The 17,691-nt window shown below is 43.4% G+C and overlaps 2 protein-coding genes across 2 annotated transcripts; both read right to left on the bottom strand.

The window, feature by feature from the left end:
• Nucleotides 1-1,026: 1,026 nt before the first annotated feature.
• On the bottom strand, nucleotides 1,027-6,114 carry LOC310772252 (zinc finger CCCH-type antiviral protein 1). Its single transcript, XM_083632011.1, has 13 exons — nucleotides 6,073-6,114; nucleotides 5,927-5,961; nucleotides 5,668-5,740; nucleotides 3,717-3,849; nucleotides 3,499-3,643; nucleotides 3,227-3,347; nucleotides 3,016-3,136; nucleotides 2,792-2,903; nucleotides 2,171-2,276; nucleotides 1,975-2,056; nucleotides 1,774-1,837; nucleotides 1,301-1,415; nucleotides 1,027-1,158 (listed from the first exon to the last, which is right to left on the bottom strand). Coding segments are annotated over exons 1-13 (1,170 nt in total). The 5' UTR covers nucleotides 6,074-6,114; the 3' UTR covers nucleotides 1,027-1,096.
• A 1,387-nt stretch (nucleotides 6,115-7,501) lies between these two features.
• Nucleotides 7,502-13,726, bottom strand: LOC310772480 (uncharacterized protein). Its single transcript, XM_083632302.1, has 10 exons — nucleotides 13,505-13,726; nucleotides 12,406-12,521; nucleotides 11,523-11,712; nucleotides 10,588-10,732; nucleotides 10,366-10,498; nucleotides 9,543-9,663; nucleotides 9,349-9,427; nucleotides 9,106-9,226; nucleotides 8,797-8,917; nucleotides 7,502-8,330 (listed from the first exon to the last, which is right to left on the bottom strand). Exons 1-10 carry the CDS (start codon nucleotides 13,524-13,526, stop codon nucleotides 8,269-8,271), a joined length of 1,110 nt encoding a protein of 369 aa, XP_083488428.1. The 5' UTR covers nucleotides 13,527-13,726; the 3' UTR covers nucleotides 7,502-8,268.
• Between the last annotated feature and the right edge of the window lie 3,965 nt (nucleotides 13,727-17,691).

Genomic DNA, 17,691 nt, shown 5'->3' with positions numbered 1-17,691 from the left:
TAAATTAATGTGAACCTTTTGGAGGGAATCCCACCATCTTTGGCTTTCTAGACGCACCTTGATTACTTTGTGTTTCTCACAAAATGCTCATAATTGGGATTGTTAACATGCTGAAGTGTTACCTTCTTTTATTGGATTTATTTTATTTTTTATTATGTATAGTCATGACGCCTATACAAGCTGAGCTTTCACTCAAGCTGCATGGCAGTGTTATTGGCTGGTGAATTGGAAGACATCCTTTTGAGGTTCTACTCATCTCCCCATAGGTCAAACAAGACTTCAGAGGCATCTCTGATTGGATGAATCCTTTTTTCTTTGGTTGTAGCTCACAGAGGGGGCGCGATCTCTGAAGCACGTCACATATCCTGGCAGGACCCCAAAGCAGAAAAAACAAAAACCTATTCTACAAGAGTTCGGACCCTTTGTATACTACTGCTGTGCTGTCATATATGTGTAGTGTGGCCTCTATGAACCTTGTCTTGTGTGTTGAGGTGTTGTTCTCTGGGGTGGTTCAGTGAAAATCTGTACATATAAAGGAAAATACACAATCTAAACTTCACAGAGTTATTTGATGGCTTGGTACTGACTTGTGACACTGGCAAGTCATTTTTTATTTGGGAGAAGAACAGATAGCCAAAAAGCAATTTTGCAGTTCAATACAGTAACAGTAGTTATAAATAATTTCAAGAGATTTATGCTACTTGACTGATGGCAGTTTTGCACAATAGGCAGGATTATACAAAGCATCAAGATGAGCTTTCTCTTTGGATTTATGTTAGGAGTCTCTTTATAAAAAAGTTTCTCTTCACAAATGTTTTAAAAAAGCAAAAAGGGAAAGTCCATTTTAAGTCATAAACTTATACAAAGAATATCCATTGTCCGTGCTCCCTTGCTCCTTATAGTAAACGTCCCATATTTAAATCATCATGGCTTGTGAGGTTATCTATTGAATAGAAAGAGGGTAGACACTATCTGACAAACCGTTCCAGTTATAGCTATGGCAGAACCAGTGGGACGGGTGGTGATGTAAGAGGCTTTCAATCCTGACTGACTGGTAGGATCAACATTAAGTTGACCTCCAAACCAGTCATCTCACTCACTGATTGAGGCGTTGCACTGATCTGGTGGTGTCGGTGGATAAGTTCCTCTGAGTCATGGCTACAAAAAGAAACAGAGATACCAAGTCATTTTTCCTAAATATATATATATATATATATATATATACTGTATATATATATATATATACGGTATATATTTATTTTTGGGGTGGGGACAGACCTTCAATATGGTTGGGGCTCACCTGAGTAGTCTAGCTCATAGTTGAAGTTCCTGGTATTGAAGCTCATGATGCCAGAAGGGTTTTGCTGGTACTGGGTCTCGATCTCCTGACTGGACATGCTGCATTCACCTTGCCCCTGCAGGAGGCAGAGGGGAATTACAAGGCTTGGTCCAATGATCTGTACACAGTATCATTAGTTCAGAACCAAGATCCTGTCACAGTGGTGCATGGTGCGGAGACTAAAATAAATGGTTTTGTTGTGTCTTAAAGGGAATAGTTTCAGCTTTAGTGATGGAGGTGTTGTGAGCGTCACAGTTGGATTTCGATTAATACATTACAAGGATGTATGGTTAGTGTGCTCCATCAGTAGCTAACAAATGGAGTTCTCCATGGTGCTGAACCTGTGTTGACTCATTTTGAAGGATTCATTGGGGCTGGTTACCAGGCTACTGCCTTAGTGCATTTACTCATGGAAAAAGAAAGCTGTGTCCTACTTTGGCATAATCTCTCCATGCTCCATCCACATCTTGGAACTGCCATCGTGGCAGCGTACCTGTACTGCAGAATAAAAACATGAATCTTTTGCATGCCAGGATTTTTCTTTTTCTTTCGCAGATTTCAAAGTTGAAAGCAACGTAATGAGCATGCACAGATTTTGTAAATACGGTTTCACACAAGTAAATGTCTCTTCTTACCTGCTATTCTGTTGGCTCCCATAGGCAGAAGTCCTCCTCACTGACCTTTTAGTCCCAATATTGTTATTGACTTGACACATTCCTATGAACGGCACAGATGTTGTAATGATGAAGCAGGGTAGAGAATGTGCTAGTGGCAATGGAAACTGCGGTCTGTGTGTGTGTGTGTGTGTGCGCGTGCATGCGTGTGAGTTACCTGAGAAATCCAGGGTGTACGAGAATCGATCAACCCTGAAGTGTAGCTGGCCCTGTGGGTTCTGCTGGTACTGTGTCTCAATGGCAGTGCTGTCAAATGAACATCTCTACAAACAGACGCACACAAATAAATCTGGAGGAAATACACATTGCCCCTGAACTGTGCAATCACAATTCTACATACATATTGTTTATGGGTGTCTGATTCTGACAGGTAAACACATTAAAATGAATAAAATCCATTTCCTGGGGGGAAATGGTAGCTGACAACTGAAAAATGTGCTTCCTTCAGCTCATCATTTGAAATAATGGTAATAGGAGGCAATTAACACTGCTTTAGAATACAGCCCATGCCCCTGTAGTTACACTGTAGTTATTATGAAACTACGACGGAATTAGTGCTGCTTTACAATACAGCCCGCACCCCTCTAGTTACCATGTAGTTACTATGTAAATAGGGGGAGGGAGGGGGATTAGTGTAGGTAAACCAGATGCCACTATTCACTCTGGCATCCATTTCATGGGGGTTGTCCCACAAACCAAACGGCTAAACACCAAATACTGTAGCTTGCTGGGCACATCATCAATATGTCAACATGCAAGGACTGGATGCTCTACTCACATGGGCTTGATATTCTGTCCATTGCCCCTCGTCTCCCATGAACTCCCACTTGAAGCTGTTGCCTGTGAGCAGCGAGGAGGGCACTGTGGGAAGAACGGAGTCCGAGAAGGGGCTGCAAGGAAATACAAAAGGCCGATACTTGAGGGGCATCCAGGAGGAAAAGTCAGGGATAGTACATTTCACTGCAGTATTATTATTTCTGATTGTTTTGATATGAGACTGACCAAAGTTGAATGTGTGCTCTATTTGATCTATTTGGGGGTGCATGACACAAGTCTGACAAAGATTTTGGACGTCTCCGGACATTCCTGCGTACGCCTGTGTGGCAGTTTGTCTGGGCCATGGCTGTCGAGGAAATCCATTAGTACGTTTGATTTCTTGAAATTGAACTGAAATATACTGGCACACACACAAACCGATAGCAGTGTCACACACCGGAGAAGTTGAGGGTGTAGGCTGTGAAGCCCACAGTGAATCTGAAGATTCCATGGGGGTTAAGAGTGAACTGATGCTCCACATCTCGACTGGTGACCGAGGAGACGGGCCCGTTGGTGTCCTGATGGAGGGAGAGAGGGGAGAGAGGAGTGGTGATTGGTGTCTTGATGGAGGGAGAGAGGAGTGGTGATTGGTGGTGATCTTGCGTGCACTGGGGCAAGGGGAGATGAGGAGAAATGTAGATGTTAGAGACTAGGGGCTCTCCTCCTCACCTTGGTTCCATATTCACACCACAGCTTGTCGTCTCTGAAGTACCAGCTGACATCCTCCGTCTGGCCCGGAGGCAGGAAGCTTAGTCTCTGCACCTTCATAGCAGCACTCTGCGTCTCCAACTTATCAAAGTCAATGTACACGCGTCTGTGGAGAGAAAGTCCATTCAGGAAGACTGCTAAAGCAGAAAGGTTGAGGCCAGTCACACCGGCACACTGACCCGTAGCCGGCTGTGTTGATGGTGATTCCTCCAGCTCCGGGTTGGCAGTAGTGGGTCTCGATCACATGGTCGTTGTCAACGCTCAACCACTGGCGCCCGTCTGACAGCTGCCACTCATAATGCTTCCCAGTCACTGTCAAAAGGAGGAACATGTGTTCTCAGCCCACGTTAGTCATATCATACACACCTGTCTCGCTCACCACCCCCCCCCCCCCCTCCATTTTTATCCACAGTTGTAAACGTGTCCAATTTCCCCCTGCTGCCCCAGTCGCTGCTCCCACCCTCTGCCGATCTGGGGAGAGCCGTAGACTGGCGCCATGCTTCCTCCGACACATTTGCCAGCTGCTTCTTTTCACCTGACAGCAGGGAGCAGGACATAGCACATGGGAGGATGACGCTATTCCCACCAGTTCCCTTCCGCTGCGAACAGGCGCCCCGACCGACCAGAGGAGGCGCTAGTGCAGCGACCAGGACACATGCCCCAATCTGGCTTCCCACCCGCAGACAGCCAATCATGCCTGTATGGACGCCTGACCAAGCTGGAGGTAACATGGAGGCGCAAACCTGCGACCCTCGTGTTGGTAGGCAGGGAGTCTACCGGCACGGTGGCTCAGTGGTTAACACTATTGCCTCACAGCAAGAAGGTCCCGGGTTCGAACCCCGGTCCGTCCCAGGTCCTTTCTGTGTGGAGTTTGCATGTTCTCCCCGTGTCCGTGTGGGTTTTCTCCGGCTGCTCCGGTTTCCTCCCACCATCAAGAAAGACATGTATGTTAGGGTTAATACTCCTGTTGGTGCCCCTGACCAAGGTACTGGCAAAATAACTGGAGTTGGTCCCCGGGCGCTGCACAGTGGCTGCCCACTGCTCCTAGTTCTAGGAAGGTTCCTAGTAGAGGATGGGTCAAATGCAGAGGCTGAATTTCCCCAAGGGGATAAATAAAGGATAACTTAAAAACACTACCCGGACGCCCACCTGTCTCACTTTGTAAATGAAATATTACCGTATTAGTCAGAAACCCCTACAGTATGTAACTGTAACCTGTGTTGTATTGACAGTTCTGGCAGCAACCCATGTGAAGGGCTTGCCCAGGGGTGGATATGGGAGTCAATCCACCGATCTCCCATTTGCAAAGTGCACATGCAACCGCGAGAGCTAGGCCCCTTGGCGGAGTTGGTTAACGGGCCTTTATACTGGAGTGAGTTTAACTTACTCACTACCACTCGGCACTCACAAGGACTCTGATTCACTCGGTTACATAACCTTCATGGGGAAGACATTCTCATGTTACAGTTTACATATTGTTGAACAAACCGATATTGACCTGCTCTTTATTATCTGACTCTATTGTTGCAAATTCAGAAGGGTTTACTTCCTGAAACGAGTCTGACTGACCTCCAAAGTCTGAAACTGATCTTTCATCTCATACCTTTTAGGATTCCCCCCGAGATCAGTTGTTTGGCTCAGTGGCTGCTGTTTAGATTGTTCTTGTCCAGGTGGCCTGTGATAGGCTATTATATTGTATTTGTAGAGATTAGATTTCTCTGAGCAGATGAGTGGATGATTATGTCCCAGCCCCAGGTTACTGCATTTAGGCACCCAAATGGAAGACATAGGCTACAATTTGTAGGAATTTAAAACCAGAATTGAATCATAATACCTCTTCTCTTTGCTCTTACTCTGTATTTTCCCAGCATTCACTCTCAATGATCTTTCACAGGAATGTAGTGAGGTCAGTAACTCCCTGAACTTTGCACTCCTATTGGTTGTAATATGCTGGTGATCTAGGAACTAAAGCTTAGTCAACTGTAATTGTAAATCAGTCTAGATTGGATGAGTCCGCTAAATGCCAAAAAATGTAAACTAAAACAAAGAGAAAAAAGTAAAGAGAAGTTATTCAAATATGAAGGTAATACAGCAGGAAAAAAATAATAAATAAACTATGTTACATAGCACCTGGGGTGGCAGACTGGCCTGGAGTCTCCTGCCAATTATAGTCCTCCTCCTCTCCCTCCTCTTCTTCATATTCCTTTAAAGTGACAAATTCCACATACTTTATCTATCACAAAGACACGCCTTGAGAAACATTTAGCAGAAGCTAAATATAATTGTGAATTCAGAGTGAAACACATGAACTAGATTGCTTTGGCCCAGATTGCTTCCAAATACAGGAAATTATCATTTTTATGCTATGCTGGACATTTGTTTAACTTACCATGTATCTCCAGCTCAGGGGGGAATTGGCATACACTGCAACAACCATGGCAAAAGACAGATTCAACAAACAAGAAAATAAATTCATAATAAGCAATATCCTTATGATTACAAAAGTAACTTGATCGTGTCATTAAGCCTTCTTACTTGTCGAGACGGCGATGTAGAGGTTTAACTTGTCAGACTCATTTCACAAAACCATAAAGCATTTCTTACTTTCACTTTCAATTCTGTTCCTGTTTTCTCTCTCTCTCTCTCTTTATTGAACAATGAACATACATTCAGCTGCATGGTAGACATGGAATGGACATTCTTGCACAATTCAAGATTCCAATGTGTGAAAAATCTAATGAAATATGAAAAGGTAAAGGTAAAAATGTATTATAAAAAAATAAAGTATCTAAACCAGGGTGAGAAGTTAGTCATTTTAGGGGCAAGGCCATTTTGGCCTTCGGCGTCACAATATTTTTTTAGGGCACAAGGCCATTTCTGCAGCTCTATTGACATCGTGAAGACCTATTTTTCTGAAATGTGTGTTAAAATGTGCCAATTACACATCCTTTGCATAGGGCAGGCTACATTAAACTGAGACCACTGATACTTTTAAAGCAACTGACAGTAGCAGGCTGGTAGCAGGTCACTGCCAAGGTGGCCTTAGGGATCTCAGGGCGTCACGGCCAGTGGGGGGGCAATGGAGGCCATGGCCTCCATGGTTTCTGTTTAATTCCCACCCTGCCTCCCACTCTTGTCGAGTGTCGTCATACTTTTAAATGTTTTATTATAGAAATTGTATGAAACCCATAACCAAAATAGTCATATATTCTGTCATTGTGTTACTTATGGTTGGACTTCTAGTGAAAATAGATTATTACCCTTTTTGCTGGGGACCCCCTGAAACCCCCTCAAGGACCCCTGGAGCCCACTTTGAGAACCACTGATCTACAGACGAGCCTCACTGCAAACTTCCACTTTGGTGATCAGAGTGCAGAAACAACACAATGTTGAATGCCTCAGAAATAATAACATTACAAGTATGTTAGTGCCCCATATTAATCTATTTAAATGTGGCTTTACAGATGTCATCTTCAGAGTACTGACATAATTTTTCTTTAGTTTGATTTGAACATGTCATTCAAAATGCAGGAAAATCCAATATGCTGGACATTGAAAGTGATAAACTGTATGGATTGGATTCAGAACCTACAAAAGAACCTATGGACACAATACTTTTCTCTCTACTTCACCCAGGTCAGAAGTGACCAGAATGTAAAGTTGCTTGTTAGAGTGCCACCATCTGGTCAATGTGTGTGGGCTGCCTTCCCAAGTAGTGGGGGGCAATGGTAGCCTGGGTAAACCCAGCCCCCAGTGACCTGCTCTCAGGCTTACCCTGCTGTGCAGGTCACGTGGCGGCTGGGTTTACCCAGGCTAGGGCAATGGAGCTCACCTGCCAAATATGGCTGGTGTAGGACTTGTTTCTGAGCTGCAGAAGGCAGACACTTTCAGTTTAGATTAAAAAAAGAAAGAATTCAGGAAATAATGAATACCTAATGAAGCAGCAAACATGAGATGGGGATTTTATTTGCATTACAGAATGTGTGATATGACAGAATCTGTACTGTGCTCAGTGTAGAACATGTTTGTACATCTCTATTACTATGTGAGATGCCCTGGGAGGATTAGTGTATATGGCTTAGGTTAAACACCGTGATTCACCAATGTAAAAGTGTTGTGTGCAAACTAAGGCAGCATAATGCAGTATTGAAATTGCCTTCATTTTAAAATTGATTCCAGGCAGTGTATCAGTGTATTGCCATATGAATATAGCATAAAAAACTATCTTGAATATTAAAAATATTGTTCATTTGTTCATTTTTCTGTTCAGAATTAGCACCAGCATCGCTGCAGATAAGATACCCATAATTTCCACCTTTTTGATATGGCAGTGTGAGTCAGTACTATACAGTGCAGGAGGGGTTAGGGGGATAAGGTAAAATAAGAATAAAAAGATAAAAGGTATTGACACAAATCAAACTAGAAAACATGATGAGATCACTTAGGATTAATGACATCACTCAATTAGGATACTAGTAGAGACAAAGAGTGCATTCAAAACTTTTTGTAAAGTGTCAGTAAAACTTGTATTCTTTTGACACAACCCAATATGTAAAGTTTAATCCAAGTGTTAAACCAATTCAACTGTGGACACAAAGGACAAATTAATCTAAAAATAGCCTCCAAACACCCAAAATAAAATAATTACACACTACAGCATAGTATACAGTACAATATCATGCAATTGTTGTAAACTGTTGTCTTGATGTCTCCTGCAATCCTTCTTGTTGCTCATGATGGCACACGTCTTATCTTGCGCGAGTGATTGGTTCTTTGGTTGGTTTGGATCATAGCTGTAAAAAAAAGATAGCATCAATGTTCATTTTATGCAAAGTAATGGTCCTTACACATCAAGAGCGATGCGAATATACGGCACGAAATTGCGATGCGAGTTTTGACCCACCTGTCAATCACAGCCACAGATGTGTACACGTCGGAAGCGAATTTCTGAAAAATCGACCATGGTTCGAAAAAATAAACACCGCAATAACGCTGGGCGAAACTTCGCCCTTGGTATGCACAGTTGCATTGACTGATATAGGTTCGGAAAATATTATTGACGTGCGAATTAATCGCACGAAAAAAACGTGCTCGGTGTGTAAGGACCTTAAGAAGCACAAAACGTAGTGATAATGTCTTCTTAAGATGCATAATTATACCACATTCTGGACATACAATTTTATGTTTCATAGTATCTTTCAGGAGTCCTATTTGAGTAGGTTACAGTCGTGCATTGTATAATAAAAACATAAACCTGACCTCCAAAGTCGATCTTATAGGACTGTCCCTTGACAGTGAACTGCATGCTGCCGTTGCAGTTTTGCTGGTACTTGCTCTCAATGTCACTACTGGAGATAGAGCATTCCGTCTGAGTGCCCGTCTGTTGAAACAAAAACAAGGCCATTCATCATAATCATAATCATCATCATCATCACCACCTCCACCACCACCACCACACATCATGGTGTATCTTAATATCATGATCAAAGGTGAGGTTTCAATGGATGAATTAATTTGGGAAGTTCAAGGTTTGTTTGTAAAACTACACCTTCACCACAGAGGACTCACCCTGTGTTTGAAAGAGTGCCATTTTCCACCATTCCCTTCAAAGTGCCACTTAGGTGAAGGTGATGGTGTTGTGGGGCCCAGAGAAAGCCTGTGGAGAGGCACTGGTGCTACAGGAGAACTTCTGTTCAGACACAGCGGATTATAGACATCACATTTCTGTTGCAACAGGTACAGTGTGGACACTGTTAGAAAGTACATTAATTTATTAAATTGATCCTGCAAGTGAGCAAAATCCAAACTCACCCTTGTCCTGCTTGGTGTGCGCGGTACTGTGGACGACGAGACACTTTCCTCTTCTTCTTTGCACTCACCTGACGCATTTCTAATCCATACCCACACAGACAACAGAGAAACATAAGACTGGTGTTGGGGGAGAAAACAGCAGTGTTGACCGTGCTAATTTGGTCAGGTGTGGGTAATACAAAATATCAATGCACCTCTGAATCTGATCTCAAATGTGTCAGAGCCGATGCTGAAAGTGAAAGAACTGGTGGGGTTATTCTGGAACTTCTCCTCTATGTCGGAGCTCTGGGCAGCGCTGGGGTTTCCCTTTGAATCCTGGGAGGGAAAGACAATGTTCAAGATGACGGTAAATCAAAATTCACCAACATCCCCCAACCCACCCTCACTCACACACACACACACACACACACACACACACACACACACACACACACACACACACACACACACACACACACACACACATTTTTCTCCCATTTTCTCCCCAATTGTGCTTGGCCCATTCCCCCTGCCCCGAGTTGTTGCTCCACCCCCTCTGCTGATCTGGAGAGAGCTGCAGGCGCAGACTAGTGCACGCTTCCTCCAATACATGTGCAGTCGCGAGCCGCTTCTTTTCACCTGGCAGCGAGGAGTTTCACCGGCAGGAACATAGCACGTGGTAAGATCACGCTATTCCCCCCAGTTCCCCTCCCCCGCCAAAACAGGTGCCCCGACCGGCCAGAGGAGGTGCTAGTGCAGCGACCAGGTCTCATACCCCCACCGGCTTCTCGCATGCAGACACAGCCAAATTGTGTCTGTAGAAACGTCTGACCAAGCTGGAAAAACGCTGCCGGGAATTGAACCTGGTCTACGCCGTGATAGGCGAGTGCTTTTAACTCTGCAGTCTACACTACCCAGACGCCCAACAATTTCAGGTTTAAAACAGTTTTGTCAGACACATTTTAATTAAGTCAGAGACGAGACATGGTGCCTTTATGGATGGAAAGATGGAAAGTGCACTAGTTTGACTGTTTGTACCTTCTCTCCATATTTAGTCCAATGGCGACCGAAGCTGCAGTACCAGAGCCACACGGTGTTGCCGTCATCCAAGCGTCTCACTTTCAAACTCTTTCCATAGACTTTCATCTTCTTCAAATCTATACTCACTGCTCTGCAGGAGAGAGTGAGAGCGATTAACAACACTGAAGAAGAGAGTGATCATCACCTCGGACAATAATCAGTCAGACTTTCAGCTCTTACCCATATGGTGTGTTGTAGATTTTAATGCCTTTAGCGTGGGCCAGGGAGTACTGGGCCTCGATAATATGATCATTAGCGATATTCTTCCAGCCTTTTCCATCATCCAGCTGCCACTGGTAGTATCGGCCTTCAGCAAGCTTTGTCTCTGGGATTAAGAAAAAGTCATATTTAGCAGTCATAGCTGAAACGCAACACTATTACCTTGCTGTTACATGCTCCCCTTGTTGGTGCCTATGTTATGTGCTAACCTTTTTCCTCTGCTCCACTCAGCTGTTCTTGCCTAACTGTTCAGCTGATCCTGTTCTGTTCTGTTGCACTCCGCTCGCTTGCTCCTGCCTGGTCTCCTCAGCTGCACCTAGTCCGGCCTGATCACTGCTACATGAATAGGGCAGGCTCAGACAGCAGCCTCTCTCTCCCTCCTCCGGATGTGTTGCCTTGGTTTAGTTTCTTTCTTTCTTTCTTTTGTTTTTGGCTTGGGAAGGATGGATTTGGGAGTCCAGTTTTCCCAGCTTTATTTTGACAGTTTAGTTTCGCTCATGTTTTGGCAGATTAGGGATGAGCCCTCTGGTCCGGTGGCCCACTGTGTGGTTGGCCCGAGGCTCTCCTCTCTTTTGTTGAGTTTGGCCAAGACATCTGAGCCTTTTATTTTTGCTTTTTTTGTAGTTTAAATAAATACTTTTGACATTTTCTACCTCCACCTGTCTCAGTTATGTTATTGCCATCCTGTGAATGAGTTTTTCCTGGTGGCCGTAACACTTGCACAATGTGCAGAGGAGATAAAGAGTTACAGGCTAGAAAGTGGAAATTTCAGCACCAAATAATCGTTAAGTCATTGGTATTGATCAACAAACCCCTCTGCAGATGTATTGTGATCCTGTTTTTGCTATTGGGAAGTAAACCACCACCCCGTCTCTCTCTGCCTCCCTCTAGCTCACCTGCAGCGGTGGATCTGTCCTGGGCCCTGTTGCCTCGTGCAGAGGAAGCCCCTCCCTCTCTGGGGTGTTTCAGATGACAGTTGGGGCCATAGCGGCAGTTTCCTCTCAGGGCAAACTTGCAGAGGTGCAGGTAGCGGCACTTCTTACCGTCCCGACAGTAACCGCTGTTGTAAAAACGGCAGGGCTCTCCCTAAGACACACACACAGACACACACACACAGACATCGCAACTTATAATGAAAATATAATCAGGCTTTACTGTCATGTGTTCCAATCCTGAGGTCATTGGACTGCATTTACATAGCACTTTTTAATCACTCAAAGCACTTCACAACAATGCCTACATTCACCCATGATGGCATCAGGCTACCACACAGTGTTGGCATAACCATCGGGAGCAATTTGGGGTTCATTATCTTGCCCGAGGACACTGAAATGCAGACTGGAGGAGGAGGGGATCGAACCACCAACCTTAGTTCTGATTGGTGGACAACCCGCTCTACCTCCTGAGCCACAGCCGCTCCTTAATGAAGTGATTATATTATCAGCAGCAGTGATGTAGTGGTATAAATAAAAAGGTGAGTGGGTAAACTATGTCTAGTTGCATAAAGCAGAAACCACTACTCATTTGTGACCCCCCCCCCCCACATTATTTGCATGTAGATCTTATCAGTTTGACATGACCACAATGTCGATGATGAACAAATCTCATAAAAAGTGTGCAAACTTTTTTGTTCAGATGAAACTCGCTTTAGGTTTGGTTTACCCTCCATTAGATCCCTTCTCCTAACATAATATCTGATAAATAGTATGGCTGCTCCCAGACACACTGTAAAACCTTTACCTGGCCCAAGAGGCAGATCCCTCCCTCCAGTCAACCCACCTGACAGTGGACTGAGGTGGAAGCTGAGATTTCTTCCTCTGTATCTCCATCGCTGTCCGACTCCTCTGTATCGCTGACGCTACATTCACTGTCAGAGCAGCTTTCTTCCTCCAGATCTACAATGAAAAAGACAAACATGTAGACACATAATGTCTGGTGGGCGCTTCACAACATCCACAAATCAATGATGTGGTGTGATAGATCTCCAATCTGTGATCATTAAGGCAAACAAAAAACACATAAAATCAATATTTTTCAGAAAATATATAATATCAGACACATCAGTTTCTCACATCAGTTGTAGTATGACAGTATGTAGTATGACACTGTGAATTTGAATTTCCCGACAGTTTATTTTTGAAACACTGTAAAAAAAAGAAAAGATGTGTGGGTGTGCAACAATTTTCCAAATAGGCTGTGATGGATGATAAAATGCTTACGTTTATGTAATTCAATCAGTAATCAGTCACTTGTCAGGCAATACTACCGTATGCATGTTGATCTACTGCCCCCTATTGACCAATTATAAAACATACTGTTGTGTTAGGTAGGCTATATAAAAGCACAGCAATCTCAAACACGAACACTAGAGAAACCACATTACAGAGGCTAATAAAATTGACCTTTCTCCACACTGTAGGCTATAGAGTTTATGTAGAAATGCGACTAGTAGGCTATGGGGTTGCATCTGGGTCTGTCGTTTGGAGAAGCACCGAAACGTGAGAAATGAAACTGAAAGTAGGCTACACTGAAAGCACACTAAAATCACTACAATATTACTGTAATATTCACATAGGGATTTTAAATGTGTCAATATAACACAAAAGTGAGTTTATAGTACCCTTATCATGTCATTTGTATCTCTGTTATCACGAATATTCACATTAGGCTATGGAGTTTTGTTGTAACTTTCTAAAAATCCAACAGTAGGCTACAAGGTAAAGTTGGCTATGTCATTTAAGACAGAAAACAACTGTAATTCATCCAGGCTACAAGAAAGAAGCAGAGAAACTTCACAATATCAACAACGTGACTAACTACCGGTAACTACAGTTAATTTTACAATATAAAATAGTGATAATATTGACAGTGTACTTACTATATGGACTGACAGACGCCATACTGCAGTCTAACTTTCATTTTCATCTTCATAAGCGACACCCACCAGTCAGACATGCTGGGCTGAAACTCTGCAAAATAAATCTCACCACAAGAAAGTCTAGGTTCAAGTCGCGCCCAGTATTGTGTCATTTTCCCTGCTGAATTGCCCTTGATCAAGACACTGAAAACCGATTATCTCGCCTGCCTCTCTTCCATTTGGCTAACTGACAGATAAAGCGCAATTGTTACCCCAACAACTGGGCCATGAGGAAGCACCCCGAGCGACCCCGACCGAGGCGGAGCTAACAACAGGTTGTGCAGTGTGCCATCGATATCTATGGCTAGTGCTGTATCTTTGAACCATAGGGCTTTTACAATAACCAAAATACTGGCTGTGCGTAAACCTGTTGGGCAAACTGTGGTGGGTTAAATGTGGTTAAACCCCCATACAGTAGATGGCGATATTGAGCGTTTCTCTTCGGTTTAGGCAGAAGGAAGATAGGTTACTTTGGTTACTTTGAAGGACTCTGAAGGAGGAAGCAGCGTTTCCCTACGACTCAAAAGTTATTTGACACACACACGCACGCACGCGCGCACACACACGCACACACACACACACACACACACACACACACACACACACACACACACACACACGCAGGCGCACACACACACACACACACACACACACACACACACACACACACACACACACACACACACACACACACACGCACGCACACGCACACACGCACACGCACACGCACACACACACATATATCGGGCATTATAAAACGGCTCTCTCAAATCAAGCAATCTGATTGGTTCACAGCCATTGTATAAATCCAATAACCCATGGTCGGATTGGTTGCCATGGCAACTCTCTTACTAAAAGCCTTTGGTTTAAAAAAAAACAAATGGCGGAGACAGCTGTCAGATCCTTGTGAATCGATCTTCGCTTATAACTTTACTAATACTTCGCAGAAAATGATGTTTTGTACAAGAATAGACGCGGGCTAATGTCTTAACCCCTCTCTCGCGCGCCCTCACTCTTAACCCCGCATTTCTAAATAAGACGTAACGTTACTTGGTGTCGCATACGGCTCTGGTGTCGGGCTTTGCAAAACGCTCTCAGCTTCTCAGCAAGCGCCAGGATTGGCCAATGTCGACTTCAGTCTCCAGAACGATCCAATCAAATCACCCGCACGTCTATCTTCTTGCTAGAGGTCCCGCCTTACAGTAGTGTTTCAACTGACTCTATCAGAATACAATGCCAGTCGGACTTATAGTATTATTATTATTATATTATTATACTTGGAAACCGTTTTATAAAAGCAATATAGCACTCGAGCTGCGTGGTGTTGTGGAATATATCCCGCTGATAAGCTGTTATCCCACGAGGCCGCTGTTTAAGGGTTTGACAAGCCGCCTGCACTCAGTAGGAATTGGTTTGGGACGGCCCTTAATATGGCGGACCTCCGCGTGAACGCGCAAACGGAGGGGTAGTGGATAGGGTTAGGGGATAGGGGCTGGTTTGGGATTGGGCCTATGTGGCAGGATTCCACCCCTCATGCACGCGCACGCGCGCACACACACACACACACACACACACACACACACACACACACATATGTGTAGGCTATATATATATATATATATATATATATATATAAGCAATATAGCATGAGAGCCAGTGTGTTGTGGCAAATATATCCCAAATATATCTCAGCGAGATATATTAGCTGAGAGCTTTCTGCAAAGCCCGACAGGGACGTGCACAGAACATTAGAGGGGCAGGGGCTCAAATTCATAAAAGGGCACTTTTATGTGTGTGTGTGTGTTTGAGGCAATTTGAAGGCCAATTTAGGGGTATAACTCATTTTAAATATTCCGATTTTAACCAGATTTAGAGGAATATCTCATTTTAGGATGAGACTTTGACAAACATACATACCTGATTCACGTTCACTGACTGATATATCTGTCAGACTGTGTGCGCCTGTGCTGCTGCTGTCCGTCTGCATGGTTGCTCTGGCTGAGTGGAGTGCGCACTGCTGGAGTGGGTGGGGAAGGGCCACGTGCTTTTTTGGGTTGGTGCCTTCAGGGGCGGTTTAGAAAAACACTGCTCCATGCAGAGGCCTATTACAAATGGTGCATTCAAGGCCAAGAGAGCTCGGAAAAGGCATTTCTCTTTGAATGCTGCCTTCAGTGATGGCATGGAAAGGGCAATTTTGATTGATTGATTGATTGAGTTCTTTATTGATAATGAATACACAGTATATACAATATACATATATACATACACAGGCCCACCATTATCAAAAGGATAAAAACGCAATAAAGCTGACAGCTTATTTCCATTGCGGTCCTCATGATGACTGTTATAAAATGTGTACTGTTGTGTGTATGTCTGGATGTGTGTAAGTGTGTGATAGTGTGAGTGCCACAAGCACTTGTCAGAGTCTGAGGGTAATGCGTGGGTGTGCCTGCCACGCAGGGGGGAGAATGATATGGGAAAGTGGGGCACAGTGAATAACCAATAAAAATAAGCATAAAATAAGATAAAAGACAATTTGTGCTATTAAAAAATAAACCCATCAAATCCTAATAAAAACATACTTTAAAAAATAATCAAATAAAATAAATAAAATAAATAAAATACTATAAGATCTAATAACATATAGGGTCGAGTGAGACACCGGCTCAGTTACTGGCTGGCCGACAACAGGTCGCCCCCCACCTCAGTCACCTTGGCTACCATCAAATCCATCCTACATGAACCTATACTGGACAATATTTTATAATATACTATAGCATTACATATCATTACCATACAATATTATATACTATATAATAATATAGATATAATATAATATATAATATAATAATATAATACCACAATATAACACAACACATTAAGTCCAGGTTCTATTTCTCCTGATCCAGTTCTTGACTTTACCTTTGAAGGAGGGATAGGGGCTGATTGTCTTAATCTCAGCTGGGAGACTGTTCCAGGCTACTGCCGCTGAATAAAGAAAGGAATTTTGGCCGATGCATCTTTTACATTTTACTGGGACCAAGTCTGTGGGGCTCCCTCTAGTGCCGTGCCCATGTACGTCACTGACCTTGGTGAAGTAATGTCTAAGATATTTTGGGACAGCATTGTTAACTATCCTGTGGACCATGCCGAGTTTGATTTGTGTTACTCTCTCCTCTACTCTTAGCCACTTGAGGCTGTCGAAGTGAGACTGTAGTAGGTGAGTCCTAGGATTCAATTGTAAAATGAGTCTGACTAATCTATTTTGTGCTGTCTGGAGCCTGTTTTTCAGTGACACTGCGATGCCGGTGTACCAGGAGGAACATGCGTAGTCGTATTGACACTGAACCAGTGCTCCCGCTAGGATTTCCAGAGCGTACCTGTTGACATAGGTGGAAATCCTACAAAGCATCATTAGAAATGCATTCATGGTCAGGAAAGGGCACTTTTTATTTTATTTTTTCATGTGTCTGAGCTGTTTGTTTTGTACATGTGTTGTTGGAATGAAAATGAAAAATGTATTATAAAAAAAATATATATATATAAAAAAAAAAAAAAGGGCACTTTTTACAGACTGAAAAAAAGGCAGGGGCTCAAGCCCCCTTTCATGTCTATGTGTGCACGTGCCTGAAGCCCGACACCAACTAACGTTACGGGGTTAAATGCGGGGTTAAATGCGGGGTTAACAGCCTTTTTTTTGCAAAGAAGACATTAGCCCGCGTCTATTCTTGTACAAAACATAATTTTCTGCGAAGTATTAGTAAAGTTATAAGCGAAGATCGATTCACAAGGATCTGACAGCTGTCTCCGCCATTTGTTTTTTTTGAGGTAACCAAAGGCTTTTAGTAAGAGAGTTGCCATGGCAACCAATAACCCATGGCCATGGGAGTTATTGGTTATACAATGGCTGTGAACCAATCAGATTGCTTGATTTGAGAGAGCCGTTTTATAAATAGTTATATATATAGGCCTAGTTATATATTGTAGCGTTCCTGGTATTTATGGAATCATGAGGCTTCTTGTTGGTACAGGGTTCTTTATTCACAGTTAGTTATCTTACAACTCTTGGCGGTTGTCACGCACATAGCTAACTAGCTGCTTCTCTTTTTGGCGGTATCTGGAGACTGACTCACGCATGCTCTGTCTGA

Source organism: Poromitra crassiceps, assembly GCF_964638095.1.
Source record: "Poromitra crassiceps genome assembly, chromosome: 2".
NCBI lineage: Eukaryota > Metazoa > Chordata > Actinopteri > Beryciformes > Melamphaidae > Poromitra > Poromitra crassiceps.
Note: the sequence above shows the minus strand (reverse complement) of the source record. Positions and strands in the feature narration are given on the sequence as shown.

Excerpts from the sequence above, each read along its gene's own strand:
- LOC310772480 (XM_083632302.1), bottom strand. The coding sequence starts at position 13,526 with ATGGCGTCTGTCAGTCCATATA. Across the intron at positions 10,733-11,522 it reads GGACAGATCCACCGCTGCAG|AGACAAAGCTTGCTGAAGGC; the intron begins GTGAGCTAGAGG and ends TCTTAATCCCAG. Across the intron at positions 8,918-9,105 it reads GGCACTCTTTCAAACACAGG|ACGGGCACTCAGACGGAATG; the intron begins GTGAGTCCTCTG and ends TTGTTTCAACAG.
- LOC310772252 (XM_083632011.1), bottom strand. Across the intron at positions 3,850-5,667 it reads AGGCCAGTCTGCCACCCCAG|TGACTGGGAAGCATTATGAG; the intron begins GTGCTATGTAAC and ends TCCTTTTGACAG. Across the intron at positions 2,904-3,015 it reads AGAGCACACATTCAACTTTG|CCCCTTCTCGGACTCCGTTC; the intron begins GTCAGTCTCATA and ends ATTTCCTTGCAG.